Raw genomic sequence first — 16,953 nt, 5'->3', positions numbered from 1 at the left:
GGTTTCCATGGATTCAGGTGAAAAATCTAAATCATTTGCTTCGGCTATCGGTGCGGTTAGTATCGAGTTTTGGAGCGAGAGAATTGCGACATTTTTCGTAGTGAAATTGAAGAGAAATTTTTACAAAAGACAAAAAAACAAAACAAAACAAAAAATATAATATACAAAAAAAAAAAAATACATTTTAAGTTTTCGTTAAGACCGGTGTAAATAGCCGAGGATAAAAAATGGCTTCGTGGCTAAGCCGCGAAATTAGTGGTGGTGGCAATCATCTTCCTCCACTGAAACAAAAGTCTAAAATACCCGTCAGAGTGACTCGGTTGAGTGGTGAAAGCGACAAAAGCTCTTCATCAGAAGACGAAGGCAATAAAAAGCCGAGCTTGTCGAAGGATTCAGTGGAAAAACTTCGAAGTCAGCGACCATCAAGGATTCCGATTAAGGTCGGTCAGAAAAAGAACAAGATCGAAAAGGACAAACTCCCAGAGAAGAATGTGCGAGCCGTAATGGGAGAAAAACCTTTAGGAAGAGACTCAGGTATTGTGTTCAATTTGATCTTTTTCTTTGGACATAAGCTTAAACCATGACAATGTAGATTGTATGTAGTAAGCTTATAAGAACCCTGTTAGCTTCTGACCGAATTTTATTGCAGTGTTTACTCCAGTTAAATTATTTTTGTACTGTTTCATCATTTAGTAATCGTATCGTAATGTGCGATTTTTAATTTGCCATTAGAGGGAAAATTAAACCTAAAACAGTTTTATTTTAGAATCAGCTTTGGAATCTATACAAAGTTGGAGCTTACATTAGGTCCATTAGAAAAAAAAACAAGACTTAGAGTGGACGGTTGGATCAGGGGAATGCTAGAACTGAAAACTGGAGAGAGCAAAACAGTTGTTTTGCTCAAATGAAACACTTTTCTTAGTACCATACCTGTGTATGGAACAAAAAATTTAGTTTTCAAAACACTCCTTCCTTTGTTCGTGAAGGGGAGAATGTCTCCCCGATTTGCGATTGTAGCAGATTTTTCTTGTTTAACTAGCGAAGGGCAAGCAAAAGATGAAAACGAAAAAAAAAAAAATTAAACACAACTCGATAATCCGCAGTAAGTTCTAAAGTATTTATTACATTTCAGTCAAATAGTAAGAAAAAAGAACTACAATAAAAGGTTAAGATAGCCACTCAAAGCAAATCAATTCCGCTACATTGTAAAATGATAAAATGAGGTTCCCAAAGTTTCTGCAGCCTAAATTTACGATTAGAAGCTACTTCTCTGCAAGTAACCAAAGCTCTAAAGCTTTTTGAAACTATTTAGTTGACATGCTCATTAGTTTTTGTGTGTGTTCTGGGGTTTAATGATTAGAAATTCCCACCATCGAGATAACACGGCAAGGAACGGCAAGTATTTACGTTGCTATGGAGACTATTCAGCCCCAAGCCTCACGCTTATTTGACTCCAAAAACGCGAGAAGAATGGGGAGGGGAGTAATGTTTCTTTGTCATTTGTGGTTAGTTTTCGTCGTGCAATTGAGCTTTCCAGTTTTGTGGCATTGATAAATTTTGTCTTTTTTAATACTCTGTCAAGAACATAGGAAGACTGAAAGGAAACTAATGGTTGAAATTGCTAATAGGTATTAATCTAAGAGAAAGGCGAGGAAAACAAGCTAAGGCTAAATTCAGTACCAGTCCTCCAAGAGCTGCGAAACGTAGCAGTCGTAAACCTGCCAAAGAACCGACACCACAAGTGAGGCGACGAATACCAAGACAACTTACTCCGATAGAAACAATACAGGTAAATGACACGCTCTTGTTGCCGAAATGATGTAAAATAAACCTTTTCTTTTTCATACCCAACTCAAACTTTAATAAAGCGAATCAGAACAAAAGTATTCAAGGAATTCAACCAATGTTAGGGAGGTCCGTCTTGTTAATCTCACTAGATCCCTGCGGCTACTCCTTGGGATTTTTGGCGAGGATATGACACCCTGGGGAGGCATTATTTTAAAGCGTCTAAGAGTTACTTTTTTTCTTATTTTCAAAAAAAAAAACATGCAATTTTAGGGAACAACGATAAATCTTATTCCTGCTATCAGCAATGCATTACTTAGGTGCGTGGTAATTTGTTTGGTGAGTGATGGAGTCAAGAAGGAGCTCCTTAACTTTGCAAAGGAACATTGTGTTGATATTCTGTTGGTCAAATCCTAGTCAAGTTTGTCACCGAGCGTTTATAAATCTTACTGTATTAACAAACAGGTCTCCAAGGATGAAAAAGAACCACGCAATGAAACCTCGGCCAGTGATTCATCATCTGCAGCTAGGACAGATGAGATTACGCCAGATTTTGAGTGTAACATTCCGCGCGTGGAAGATGAAGATCTCATGAGAGGAGCAGAATCAAACATGAGTGGAAGTGAATATGGAGACGACTTTGAACGATATTCAGTCTCCAGCGATGAACAAACACTGCCCAATGTACCGCCATGGTTAAGAGAAGCAGTCGAGTAAGATTTAAGTCTGCAAACTAAGTTATTATAAGAAATTTAAGGCGTTCTTGTACATTTGATGTGCTTTGCGTTGTGCTAACGTTCACATCAAGGTCGATAGCGTCCATGCGCCCTGCAAAGTGATACAATCATGATCCAACCACAAACAAACACTCGTAACGATCCTGAACATCGTGTCGATAGACAGGTCAACAAGAGCAGAGAATTCCTCTCCCTCCCCTCAAAAGCAAAAGTTCTTACTTACGAAATCTACTTTTCAATTGTTGCAGGGAACAAAATGCGGCAAAACTGGCCGAAAAAGACAAGTAAGCATTCCTGTTTAATAGCCGTCAAAGAACTGAAAAATGAAAACGATATCTGTATCTCTGAAACTTTCAACTCTTATCTTTAATATTTTAAAATTTTCAGGATTTTTTTGGTTTAGAATTGATTTTAAAATCGACGATTCGACAAATTTAACTGGCATTCTCCAGGAATAAGAATTAAAATTAATATTAACCTTGCGGAAAGAATCGCGAAAAACATAAACAACTTTTCATTCAAAAAATTTTACGAGCAATTTTTACAGGTTAAGATTTACGTAAACTTCAGAAGCGACACATGTACTAACAAGTAGAATTTATTTTCAATTAAGGAACGCCTCAGAAAGTGCCAATGATGCCACAAGTGAGCTTGGTACTGGCCATAAAGACATCCGTGAAGACCTAACGGTTACTTCGTATCCGGCTCCAAAAGATATCTGCACTGACTTCGTGGCGGACGAGTTGGACAAAATAATTGCCGACCTGAGTGTCATGAACGCTGACATGACAGACGAGGAGCATGCTGATGCAATGGCGTCTTTGTTGTTGCTACGCGAAGAGGCCAGGTATGTCCTGAGTTATGTGTCCAATTATTTTACGTTAGCGCAAGAATTCAATGTGAGGCTTGTGAAATGATTAAAGATGTTTTAAAATGTGTTTGATGTTAAACGTCTTTACCAGAGACTAAGAGTATAGGGCTTCTGCTATAATGTACATTAAAGGCTAGTTCTAAATTCCTCCTTCCAACGTTGATGCATTTTCTGACACTGGTGTATATATCGTATAGTGTGCGTAGCGGGCTGAAAGAGCTTCAGGCACTAGTGCTTAGTTTCAGCGGCTAAGGACTCTCCTCGTGACTTCGCGGCCAAACAAAGCGCGTGCACGTCACGCAAGCTTAATAATATAAGATATTTCTAAACTTTTCTTTTAAAGTTGCTTCTTTCAATGCATTTTTGTATTTCATCGACATATTTTAACTTCAACGATTTCACTGTATATGTGGTATACTTTCCAAAATACGCCTTCAGGCTAAACTTAGACCTCTAGGGTTCGGCAAATCACTGCAGGGAAGAGGGGCGTGAAAGACTCCTATGCAATCTCATGAAGCTGTCTGTTTGAAGTTGATAAAGGTTAATTAACCGCCATAGTGAATTTGTAAGAGCTGACGTGTTGAACGCTAGCCCTTTTGCTGCTGTGAAACTCAGAGGAAGACCTGCCGTTAGTAACCTCAGATTCGTCAAATTCTCCTGGGGGTGGGAGGGGGGATATTCGTTTATTAATTTCTAAGTGTTTCACTGCACTGCCGATGCTAACCTGCAATCATACCCTCCCTCCCTTATATTCAGACGTGGGGAAGGAGGGCATGATACATTTACTTGTCGGATCATATGTTAAAAAACCAGATTCTGGTTTTTTCTCTGATTGGTGAAAACGAACTTATGAAACGATGCGTTCTTATTGGCTGTCATATTTCAACCTCACTTCCGGTCAAAAAGCTGGCCTGGCTAGAAGAAAACAAAATGGCAGAGACAGAGCGAGATTTTAGCGAGGACGAGTTTTCTGCTGCGTTAGTTGAAGCCCTGAGAAATTTTCACTATGATTCCCTGAAAGTAGAGCAGATAGAGTGCTTACGGCGAGTAATTTGTTTACGTGAAGATGTTTTGGCAGTTCCGCCTACGAGTGTCGGCGTAAAATAGGGTTGACTAGCCTACACGACTTCTACGGTTCGTGACATTTGTACATTTGCCGTTTTCTGTTCGGTCACTGGACCTTTTTTTGTAGCTTCACTCGTGTTTATGAAAGGCACTTCATGTTGTGTTATAAGGAAGAATTTTTAGTAGAGTTGAGCCGTTAGATTGTGCTATGGCAAATTATAGGTCTGCATGATTTCCGCTGTTATCTGCATGTTGCTTCGTCGAGTTTGACACCTTTGTAATTTGCCATGTGTTTATGCATTGTTTTGGCTCGTTTCTATTGCAAGCTATGTTTTTAAGTCTCCAAGTATTCGCTTTCAAGGGACAAAATTCAAAATTTACCGTGAACATGTTGCTTACTTGTATTCTATATTGCAAGCTGCTGGAGGACTCGAACATGCATTTGTATCTAAGCTTATGTGTAATCCTACGCTCTTGGGCAATTCTGCCAACACGATGCCATCAGCAGTGAAACAGCTCTTGCCAGTGAATTCCTTGTTTTTAGTTACCGTAAATAAAGGAATGACAGCTCCTACTGGTAAATTATTATCGCAGAAATAGCAGCACTTGTTTGTTTTTATCGTGAGCGCCATCTCACCTTGTTTCGAAACGCATTTGAGTTATAATTTCACATGGCGGAGTTTGCAAAGCTGATCTGCAGACTATTTTAGAAATCCGAGTCTCGAATTCCCGCCAACTACAAATAAGTTTGACTTCCGGTGAATGCTGACTGGCTCATAAAATGACAGTTTGACCACACCTTAGTTTATTTAAATGAGGGGGCGGTTGGTGGCTGGTTAAATAAATGTATCAGGCGTTTTTCTTTTTCCTTTCTCCCTTTTCCCTTCTTCTTTCAAAAAAAAAAAAAAACGCCTGATCGCAGGTTATGCCGATGCAGCACAGAAGGTTTTCTAGAGCCCTTATGTTTCGTTTGTTAATGGAACAATTATGCATTAATATTTTACAGGGACAGAGAGGAACCCATGAAAGATACAAAATATAACATCAGTGAAGATAAAAAAGTCGGCAAAGATGATGCTACCATTACAAGTTTTGTCGACGATGCCGTGAAGCTAGTGTTTGAAGAAGAAAACAACTTGGAGGAGAAAGCAACAAGTGACGAAGAGTTCGATTGTAGCTCTGTAACGGTATCTAGCGAAGGGGAAAGAAAAATTGCCGCACTGGATGAAAAATCAAGACGGCTTAAAGCTCAGTTTGCCGAGGAAAACAGACTAGCTATCGAATCTATGGACAAGATACGAGAAGAGATCAAACAGAGTCAGGAGAGAGAAGACGCCATAACCAATGATATAGAGGAGATGAGACACAGACAGGATGAAATCAAACAAGACCTGACACGCTTAGATGAGATATCTAAAAGACGAGAGCGCGAGGAGGAAAAGTGGAAAGCGAAGATCGATAAAAAGAAGAAGAAAATTGCACGAAGACTGGAGAAGGTACGGGCCCATCGGCTTGAGTATCAACAGGAGACAGAAGCTGAAAACGAGAACCCAGAAGACCAGAATGGAGCAGGACGTCAAGTGGAACAGGAGTGTAAAGATGCAACTGAAGCAACCACTTGTTGTCTCGAGGAGGACGCGTCCAATATCATTTTATATGAGTCCCATGAGGTTAAGGAATATAGCAGCGTAAAACAGCTTGAAAAGAAGCGAAAACAACTTCGACGTCTGGAGAAAATGGAGAAAAAAGCTATCAAAAGAGAGAAGTTGGAACAAAGAGAGCGAAAAAAGATCGAAAAAGAGAAACGAAAAGTTGCTCGTAAACTTGAAAAACTAAGAGTTAAGAATTCAGCAGTGACTGAGAAAAGCCTGGTGTCCTCCCAGTGTGTAAATAATCAAGTTCAAGAAGTTTCTAGTGCCAGTTTACTGCAGGAAAATTCTGAAGAACCCCAAACAGTTAATCAGACTGAATATCAAACCACTCACTTCACTTCGGCTTGCGACGTTGACCAAAAAGAACAGGATGCCTCAAATGAAGCATCTGATCGAGATCCAACAGAGGGACATTTGTCGTTACACGCACTTGAAGTCCGACCCAATGTGTCTAACGGGGTAATACAGGCATTTGGAGATTCAGAGCTCGACATATCTGAAGATATGAAAGAGCCAGTTTTGGACAGCATCAGTTGTGAAACAGAAGTGGCAGAACTTGCTCCAGAAGAGGTGGAGACTTGTATGTTTAAAAGATCATTAAAACTTCAAAATGACAAGTGCGTGGCTACTGAAGGTTCTGTTGGAGAAGAAGTGAAAACGAAACCATACAACGAATTTGTTATGGAAAATTCAAAGGAATCCAGCCGCTCAGGTGGTAATCAAATGGACAACGAGGATGCCTCGGAAGACGTTGAGATCGATTGTCTAGAGAAAGAAGACACGTTGAAAGACATATCAGTGGAACTCTTCAGTATCGAAGAAGAGTTGGGTCTGATTGAACCCCACAACAACCCTAAATGTGGTGGGGAACTAGAGAAGAATTTCAAGTCAGAGGAATGTGCATCGAAAACAGCTGGCATGGAATATGATGAGTTATCTTCCTTACAAGGAGAGATTCTTGTAAACAATTCCTTTGAGAGGGAGATCGTTTCAACAGCTATTGTTAGGGCTAGTGGGAAGCTCGAAAAAATGTCTGGCTTTTTCGCAACAAATATCCGCACATTGGGGCCAGCCGCAGAGCGTTTGGATGATATATCTGTCTGCAGTGTGATGGCTCGCGACGAAATCCCTCCCCTATGTTTTGACGGTAAAGAAACATTGGCAAAAAGCGATGCTTTTGATCAAATTGATGGCTGGAACCAACATAATGACGGCCCGCTGCAGTGTTTGGATGATAGAGACGTGGAACTGTCCACTCGTTCCAATAAAAACAAGTGGACCGGAGATTTACTTGAAAAGAGTGTACCACGGCCTGAATATGTCAAAGAAGATAGCAATGATGAAGTTTTGAATGATGGAAATGATGATACCATCGATATGACATTGAGTGATGAAGGCTTTGACCATGGCGATCCCAGTCGTACAGGGAACCGGAGGATTATAGCTAATGAACCTTCTCCATTAATGCGAAAAGTCTCTGGTAGGTTTGCACCAGGTGGAATACAACCTCTTTTCAACTCACATGGAACTGGACAGTTCAACTCAATATTTGAAGATACAGTTCCTTCAGAAGAGGAAGTGGAAGACAAAGTACGGGGTGAAGATGGCCAATTTACCTCGGAAGAAAATTCCTCTCTCGACCATTTGGAAACAGGAACTCTTGAAGATGAAACGTTGAGCCACGACCACGGCATAAGCTTCAAAGATTTACCCAAGGAAATGCAAGAGGCGCTTTTACAGCGATACGCTGCTTACACTGATGTAGAGGGGGCTGAAAACGTACAAGTGGATATCGTCTATGAAGAAGTGAGTCGTCGCTCATCTGACCCAAACTCATTCTCTATCGTCTGCGAAGAGGCCAGTGTCCAAACTTGCGACCAGGAGAGCTGGATGGAACAAGATATCGTTCAAGAAATAGATGATGCATTTATTAAGGAACCATCTTTAAGTGAGGAACGCCCGTTAGCCTTCCTTAAATGTGATGAGATGAAAATGAAACAAGAGTCAGTAGATGATATTGAGACAAGACCTGAAGTAGAGCTGGATGGAGTTGGATGTGATCATCATGATCTACGAGACAGCATTGACGAGCGCGGAGTAAAGGAGTTTTTACAACAACCATTAACAGCAAGCGAAGCTTCATCTGTTAAATCTTCGTCAGTGCATTTACCAGACCTTCAAAGCTCAACAGTTGGACGTTATAACAAAGCTGCGCTTCCTGAAGAAATGAAACCCATTCCGATGAAAGCAGCTTCCACGTCAAACACTTTAGGAAATTTGCCCGTCGGTCATTTCCATGAGTGTTCAGACCGTTTCTCTTCACACGAAAAACCGTACAATTCACAGTCAACTGCAAAGCGTAATTTTCAAGAAGACGATTTCATTGCCGAATTTGACGACTTTTTAGACGAAGTTGAAGAAGCCTTGCAAGTGGCGGAAAACCAAGGTGATGCAATGACAATTGACGCACAATCTACAGTGGAGTCTCCTGATAGGAAGACGCAGGACGTGCTTCCAGATCATGGCAATAACAAATCTATGGAGAAGTTCAGAGGGTTGAAAGAAGACACATCTTCACATAGAGACATTTACAAGGATTTTAACATTCCACTGCTTATTTCAGACAGGGATACATGCAACGAAGCTCTTGCAGAGTACAAGGAAGCATTCCGTTATAGCCATTCACACCAGTCTGGTAATGGAGAAGATGTAAAGAAAGCCTCCCTGGATAGAAATTTTCATCCAGTTATTGATACACCCAAAGAACTGGATTCCTCAGCTCTATTTAATGATGCACTTCAATCTGACTACTCCGATGATAGGGATGACTATACCTCGGAAAGTAGAGCTTCCAGCGTTGGGAAAACTGTGCTGGAAAAAACGAACGACCAAAATCTGTTTCTAATGTCAGAAAATAAAGACGTGCATAACAGAGGTGAAGTTTCTGGCTTTGCACATTGCATGGAAGGACCTCTCGCTGAGACAAAAGTGCAAGATGAGCAACACCTTTTAATAGATCTGGATGCCACGAATAAGAAAAACCAACAACTGATGAAGGAAAACACACAAAATGACGAAGGTTCTTTTGATGAAAAGGCAGGTTATGATTCTTCTAAAAATTCAGTTGAAGTCGGCAGTATCACAACTGATACTTCCCGAGCAGATGGTGCCGTGGCAAGAGCTGACGACGAATCTACTGTCAGCGAAATTCAAGAACTGCTTCGTGAGGAAGATTCAAAAGTTGAGAGATCACAGTCTATTTGTGATACCGGTGATGAACTTGATTCTTGGGGCTCAATAGATGATATGCCACCAAGTGATTCTCATTGTGATATTGGTGGCATGGAAGAATCTGTCTATGGCGCTCCATACTTATCTGATGTTGTTAATAAAGGACCTAACCAAAAGAATAAAGAAGAAGACAGGGAAACTCTTGAACTTAAGACTAGCCCAGCATCAGCTTTAAAGTCTACAGCAGCATCACCAGGACGTCATAGAGACAGTTTACTTTCCCCGCGCAAAGACGAAAATATCTCTGTTGTTGGTGAACGTGTCAAATCAACAAATAATGAAGTATGTGCTCTTGAAATAGAAAAACGTGCAAAATTGGATTCAGTGGGTGATTTGGCTCTCCCCAGGGTCAATGGCGTCATGAAAGGGGTATCCTCTGCTCATCAAGATATTTCAGTTTCCCGCATTGATGACGAGGTCTTGGCGGTTGGCGAAGAGTTTCAAAGGATAGAATATCACGAACAGTCTGTTCTACAGGTAGCTCCTGGAATGGGCAGAAACTGCCAGAAAGACAATAAGGCGGCTGCTAGTGACGTTAAAGCTAATGGTGGTGATGGATTTGTGACAGTTGACTCAATTATGGATGAAAGGTTAGAAGCTTCACTGGAAGATAAATTTTCTCAAGTTGATACACCATCTAAAGAGGTCAGTCAGCGTCCCCATACTACCAAAAGGCTTTTATCAGGAAGAGGAAAAGTGACGAAGTCTAAGCTCAAAGAGGATGAGTTCATAGACGACTTTGACCGTTTACTTGACGAAGTTGAAGAAGATATACGAACTGAAGAAAGCATGTCGTCTCCTAAAAGCAATTCCCGTTCTTCAGAAACTAAAAAGGCAGTTGAGGAAATTGAATATCAATCAATCATTGATGTAGAAACTCTGGATGAATCTGTCACGTGGCTGACTGATATTGACAACGATGAGTCATTGTTGTCGTCGTGTGACGAGGAAGTGGCAGCTATCAACGATAGCATTTTAGAGGTGATTTCAGAAAACGAAGAAGAACCAGATTCCTGGGACGCTTTGGACGAGCTTGTTGACAGACGATTTCAAAGTCGCGATTCTAGCTTTGTCAGTTTAACCGACGGAGAAAACAGAGTGACAGATGAACGCAGGCGAGCTAACTACCAGCGAAGGATAGCAGCTGTAGTAAACATCTCGGAACATCTTCTGCATCAAGAGTTACTGCCAGCTGTTAAAGCAGCGACGTGTGAAGTTACTGAGATTGACGTCTTGGAAGATGAGGTAAAGCAAAACGTAACGAAACATCATGTACACCAGGATGATATAAAGAGCCCAACGGAAGACAAAATGCAAGCGCTTGTGACCAACAAAGAAAAAGATGTTACTGTCAATGGAAAAAAGGCAACAGTTGGAGACGCTATTGAACAATTGAACAAACTGCATTCAATGGTCACTGACATACGACAGCAGCTAAGTGGAAGGAATGGAACTAAGGGACAGAGATTTGCTGTAAAAAGAGAGGTTAATACAGTCCCAGTTCTGCTGAACAGCATTAGTGTTCTTGATGATAACATCAGAGAAATGGCAGAAGAATTAAAACAGGCAACTGGAAAGAGTAACAAGGGCTCAGTCAAAAGCGACGAGCATGTTGGGACGGAGATGTTAGAGGAAAGCAGAAAAGAAAACGCAAAAATGTTGGTTGAGATCACTATAATGCAGGAGGAAGTCGAGGCGTTTAAGAAGAAGAACGAATCTTTGCATTCTGAGCTTGAAACGATAAACGCTGAGTTAAAATGTCTTCAATCCAGGGATGAGTACAAGCAAAGAGAGTTGACAAATTTAAAAAATGATTTTGAAAGAAAGGAGAAAAAGTGGGATGAAGCAGAAGAGAGCCTGGAAAATGCTCTGAAGGACAAGCTAGAGTTATTGGATGATGTTGAGTATTTGGAGGACAGCTTGAGGTTTAGACGGGAAAACAATGAGAAGTTGAACAATACAGTTGACGAGTTAAATGAGACCATCAAAGAATTCAAGAAGCGGGCTAAGATGGATAATAAACGACACGAGTACGAACATTTACGCGAGGAGGTAGAGTTATTGAAGGGATCCCTGGAATTGTCTAATCAACGAGAAACGTTGTTGAGATGCCAGGTGGATGATTTGGAAGGACAAGTATCTCACTTTAAACATTGTGAGCAAACCTTGAAAAGCAACTTGGACACTGTAAAAAACGAGAAGTCGAGGATAATAGAGCAACTTGAGGAACAGCTGAGTACAGCTGAGAATGAAAATACCAGAATGATCGCAGAGCTGTCAAGGGCATCAGATAAGGAGAATCTGCTGAGCGAACTTAAAAAAGAAAACATGAAGGTTATAAAACAACTTGAAGATCAGTTGAATAAGCTTACGAAAGAAAACTCCACGCTTAATGCCGAATTGTCCAAGGTATCAGAGAAGGATAATCAAATGACTGAGCTCAAAAGTGAAACGACGAAGGTCATAAAACGTTTTGAAGATCAGCTAGCGAACCTTAAGAAGGAAAATCACATCCTGGCCACAGAATTGTCCAAGGTATCGGAGAAGGATAATCAAATGACTGAGCTCAAAAGTGAAACGACGAAGGTCATAAAACATCTTGAAGATCAGCTAGCGAACCTTAAGAAGGAAAATCACATCCTGGCCACAGAATTGTCCAAGGTATCGGAGAAGGATAATCAAATGACTGAGCTCAAAAGTGAAACGACGAAGGTCATAAAACATCTTGAAGATCAGCTAGCGAACCTTAAGAAGGAAAATCACAACCTGGCCACAGAATTGTCCAAGGTATCAGAGAAGGATAATGAGATGGCTGAATTAAAAGGTGAAACGTCCAAGTTCATCAATAAACTTGAGGATCAACTAGCGGCACTTAAGACGGAAAATTCCATGCTGGCCACAGAATTGTCCAAGGTATCGGAGAAGGATAATCAAATGACTGAGCTTAAAAGTGAAACGACGAAGGTCATAAAACATCTTGAAGATCAGCTAGTGAACTTTAAGGAGGAAAATCACAATCTGGAAAGAGAGAGGGACAATGAGATGAATGAATTTAAAGGTGAAACGTTCAAGTTCATCAATAAACTTGAGGATCAACTAGCGGCACTTAATAAGGAAAATTCCACGCTGGCCAGTAAATTGTACAAGGCATCAGAGAAGGATAACCAAATGCATGAACTAAAACGTGAAACGTCGAAAGTCATAAATAAACTTGAAGATCAGCTCGCGACTCTTAAGAAGGAAAATTCCACCCTGGCCACAGAATTGTCCAAGGCATCAAAGAAGGATAACCAGATGAGTGAACTACAAAGCGAAGCGTCGAACGTCATAAAACAACTCGAAGATCAGCTAGCAAGGCTTAGGAAAGAAAATTCCACGCTGGCCATAGAACTGTCTAAAGTCTCGGGAAAAGATAAACAATTGACAGAACTCTGCAACCAAGTAGAAAACTTGACGACTCAGAACAAGTTATTGCAAGATCAAGCCGTGGAAGCCAAAAAGCAGTCTTTTGATGAATTGAAATGTCCGCAGGAAGAAACCAGTGAACTTGAAGAAGACAGCATGCGTTCGAGGAGGAGTCGCAGAAGTAAAAGCTCCGATATTAAAAAGTTAAGGAAACGCATTCGCCAGAATGAGCAAGAACTTGAGTTCTTAGGTAGATTTATTCGACAGAGAGGTCTTGAGTTTGGGAGAAGACCACAATACCACATTGATCAGGATCCAACAGACGGGCCTGATAAACTGCCGAACGTAAAAGACACCTTAAACCACGAGCAAGAATATGGAAAAGATAACCAGGACACAAGCCAAGTGCAAGAAATGGAAAAGACCATCGAGGGCATCAGAAAATCTCTTCGACAGACGGAAAATGAATTGCAGCAAACAAAGGATGCGTTAACACTGAAGACAGACAGGACTGAATTTCTGGAGCGTCGAGTTGAAGAGACAGAAAGGTTACTTGAGGAGACAAGCAGGCGTCTAAGACAGAACCATTACAATTTAGAACAGACTGATGCAACTTTGAGACAGCAGCTAGAAAGATCAGCAACACTTGAAAATCAGTTACAAGGAATGGAAAATGCCAGAAACACTGCAATAAAATCCATCATGAACAAAGATCAGGAATTGAAGGAGGCCTTCCGCAGGATATACCAAAAAGATCAAAGGATTGATGATATAATTGATGAGTTAAAGCAAGAAAGATTTGATAAAGAGTGTCTTAAAAGAGCTATTGAAGTGAAAGAATCTAATGCTGTTAGAGAGAGAGGACTATTAGTTAGACTAAGAGAACTTGAGAATCAGTTACAGCGGACGGAGGAGCTGAAAGAAACGACATCAGCCTCTCTTATGGACAAACAGCAGGAATTGGAGCAGTTGTACCGCAGCGTAAGCACCAAAGATTCACAAATTGATGACTTAACACTAGAGCTGAAACAAGAAAGGCTGGACAAAGACTTTTTGAAAAGGACCATCGCCGTTGCGGAGTGTAATGTTGATAAAGAGAAGGGACTTCTCGAGAGATCAACACAACTCGAAAAGAAGTTACAGGAGACACAAGAGCTGAGGGAGAAAACGCTAGAGTCACTTAAGAATAACAAGGAGGCATTAGAGCAAGCCAATGATAAGATTGATGAACTAAATCAAAGGTTAAAACAGGAAATATCGGATAAGGAATGTTTGAGAAGGGCCGTTGAAGTTACGGAATGTAACGCGAAAAGAGAGAAAGGACTGTCGGAGAAACGAAGAACCGAGCTTGAGATTCGGCTACAAGAAATGGAAAAGCTACAAGAAAGGACCCAATTATCTCTCAAAGACAAAGAGACTGAGTTACAGCAGGTTTACACCAAGCTAAGCAGAAAAGGCGATACAATTGACGAGCTAAAGCAGGAACTAAAACAAGAACGGTCTGAAAAAAGAGAATTGAGAAAGGCCATGGAGAGGAAAAAATCTAATGTTCAGCGACAAAAAATACTCCTGGATGGTAGAGAAGAAGAAGTGGAAAGTTTGAAGGAGCAGCTTTGTGACTACGAGAAGAAAGTTGAAAAGCTAAACATTAACTTGAAGCAAATGAGAACGGAGCTAGAAGTAGCTGAAGACATCTTGACTTACAGACAAGACAATGTTGGTAATGCGGGTATCTCATCGCGAATACAATACGATCACTTGCAAGTCTTTCCCACAAAGCAAAGCAGGCATACCAAGGGGAGCTTCAGAGAAATAGGATCGATAATGGTACATGTGGCAGAACGGCTTAGTAAGGTAGTGCAAAGGCAGAAAGAATTAGATTCATCAGCTGTGTTACTGAAACAGAAAGAAGCTGAAGCAAAGCGTGTTGTGGAAAGGTTAAGAGCAGAATTGAATCAACGAGATGATGAAATAGAAAGCGTGAAAAGTTCTCTTTTAAAGAGTGTGACCGAAACAGAATGCATGAGAGGTCGCCTAAGAGAAGTCGAGTATGAAAATATTGATCTCAAGAAAACTCTTGCAGACGAGAGTGACCAAGTGAAGAAGCTAGAGATACTTGTCAAACAACTTGAAGGAGATGTACAAAGAGCGCACAAGTCTTTAAAGGACAAAGACACCACACTGGAGGAAACTAAAGAGAGTTTACAATTAAAAAGGTCGCTTTTAACAAGCATGGAGACCAAATTGTGTCTAAAAGACAATGAAATTGAGGAATTGAGGGTAGTAAATAAGGAAGGAGGTTTGGAGTTGGAGCGTGTGCAGACATCTCTTAAAGAAGTAAAGAAAGAGTTGGAGATTTCTTCATCCATTATCAGAAAGCAAAATGAGGAGTTTGTTCATCTTAGATCGAGTGTAAACAGAAAAACCTGGGAAGCAGACAAAATGAAGTTTCAGGTGGAACCGACACAAAATGAGGTAAAATTGTTGTCAATTCAACTTGAATGTGCCAAGAAAGACAAAGAAAGTCTTTCACGAGCACTGGCGGCTGCTACCGTGCGTTTGGAAAACGAGCAAGTCTTGGCAGATCGACAGAAGAAGGCTCTTCAGGAGCAAGTGAAGTCTGGATTAGAAGATCTGAAAGGTAAAACCAAACTTATTTGGGACATGAAGATGAGCCTTCAGGAGTCCACAGCTCGGATCTCAAGACTTGAGGCAGAAAAATTAGAACAAGAGGAATGCTTTAAAGACTACAATAGAAAATCTGTGCGTGGAGTCAAGCAGCTGAAACAGTCTTTAAACATGGCAAATGAAAATGAAGGTTTGCTTCAGTCCGGGATAGGATCAGCAGAACGCGAGATATCTAAACTGAGAAAAGAAAACCAAAGGCTAAAGTTTGAATTGCTGCTAAAGGAAACTGGTGAATTCCCTCAAGATGTGATAGATGACACATTTTCTGGGTTATTTAAGGTAGGACTTACCTTTGTTGTAACTTGTTCTTTCGGCGTTGAACGTTCACATTTGACACCCAGAGAAACGAGCTGATGGAAGAATGTTTAGCTCGCTCTTTACACCATGATTTCGAAAGAACATTTACTTTCCTGTTCTGTTAAACCAGTTTATTAGCTGGCTCAGTCAATTATTTTCTGTGAAATGTTTGTTTTTTATGGAAAGGTCTATCGGTTACTTGAGATATCTGGATCAGATTTGAATGGTCCATTTGAACTATTTTGGGCAGCTTCTGTATGTTTTACCATCTCGTTTAAAAACTTTAGGATATTTTACAGAGGTTTCTTGTTATTAACCGGTTCTCATTGCCCCATGGTTCCACCAGCTGTATATGCTGGTTTGTGACAAAGCGTTCTAGTTTAGTTTTCATTTTTGCCGTTTAAATTACCAGCAGACCGACTTGGACGCCGAAAGACAAGAAGTGATCACCAAGCTGAAGCAATTGGAGACTGAGGTTAAAGGAGACATGACAACTGGTTGTCATGGAGAGATGCATGAGCCGCAGGAGTCAAGTGATACGCGGTCAGTAAAACTCAGTTAAAAGTTCCGTTGATACTAAGTGTCAGATGCTGCGTTCATTCTAGGGAGGGGATTGGATCTTTGTACAGTCTCTTCTTATTTTTAAGTAGTTAACCTTTTTTAAAGCCTCACATACAGAGCCCGGTAAGGTAAGAATACGACAGGACTTACGGCTTTTTCCAGAATGAGCCTGAGATAAACACTTTCCCAGGGAAGAAAGGTTGTCTTATCTTAAGATATCGATCAGGGAAAGGTTTCATTCCACTCCACTGATCAACTCTTTTTCGATTTGATCATTTATTATTTTTGACTTTTAGCTCATTTTATCATAGTAGGTGAAAAGAATGCGCAAAATATGCCATCCATATATGCACGTTATGTCCCCGCGTATTTTATGTCAAAACATCCAATATGGGATTTATTGCTAGTCCACCATTTCCCTATGTAAGGTCAAGAGAGCGCGCAAAATATGAGCCGTATTGTACGGTAGAGTAGTATTCTGTTTTTGTCACTCGCACGCACCTTATTTGATCGGTACAATTTTCATATGATTTATGATTGAGGAAGTATTTCAAAAATTATAAGGCGAAATACTAGAAAATGGTATAATAGTGAAAAAAGA

At 40.6% G+C, this 16,953-nt stretch overlaps 1 protein-coding gene across 1 annotated transcript; it reads left to right on the top strand.

The window, feature by feature from the left end:
• Nucleotides 1-227: 227 nt before the first annotated feature.
• LOC149107593 (uncharacterized) lies at nucleotides 228-16,353 on the top strand. The gene is made up of 7 exons (XM_089296108.1): nucleotides 228-534; nucleotides 1,629-1,789; nucleotides 2,251-2,498; nucleotides 2,771-2,806; nucleotides 3,136-3,369; nucleotides 5,465-15,773; nucleotides 16,204-16,353. Exons 1-7 carry the CDS (start codon nucleotides 228-230, stop codon nucleotides 16,351-16,353), a joined length of 11,445 nt encoding a protein of 3,814 aa, XP_089152234.1.
• The last annotated feature ends 600 nt before the right edge of the window (nucleotides 16,354-16,953 follow it).

This window comes from Orbicella faveolata, unplaced genomic scaffold (genome assembly GCF_042242905.1).
Source record: "Orbicella faveolata isolate gen_17 unplaced genomic scaffold, um_ofav_v1 contig_26, whole genome shotgun sequence".
Taxonomy (NCBI): Eukaryota; Metazoa; Cnidaria; class Anthozoa; order Scleractinia; family Merulinidae; genus Orbicella; species Orbicella faveolata.
This window is presented reverse-complemented; position numbering and strand designations above follow the sequence as displayed.

What these genes read in the sequence shown, in the direction of transcription:
- LOC149107593 (XM_089296108.1), top strand. Translation starts at nt 228, where the DNA reads ATGGCTTCGTGGCTAAGCCGCGAAATTAGTGGTGGTGGCAATCATCTT. An exon ending in ACCTTTAGGAAGAGACTCAG is followed by an intron (nt 535 to 1,628) that starts GTATTGTGTTCA and finishes AATTGCTAATAG; the next exon opens with GTATTAATCTAAGAGAAAGG. An exon ending in CATTTTCTGGGTTATTTAAG is followed by an intron (nt 15,774 to 16,203) that starts GTAGGACTTACC and finishes TTAAATTACCAG; the next exon opens with CAGACCGACTTGGACGCCGA.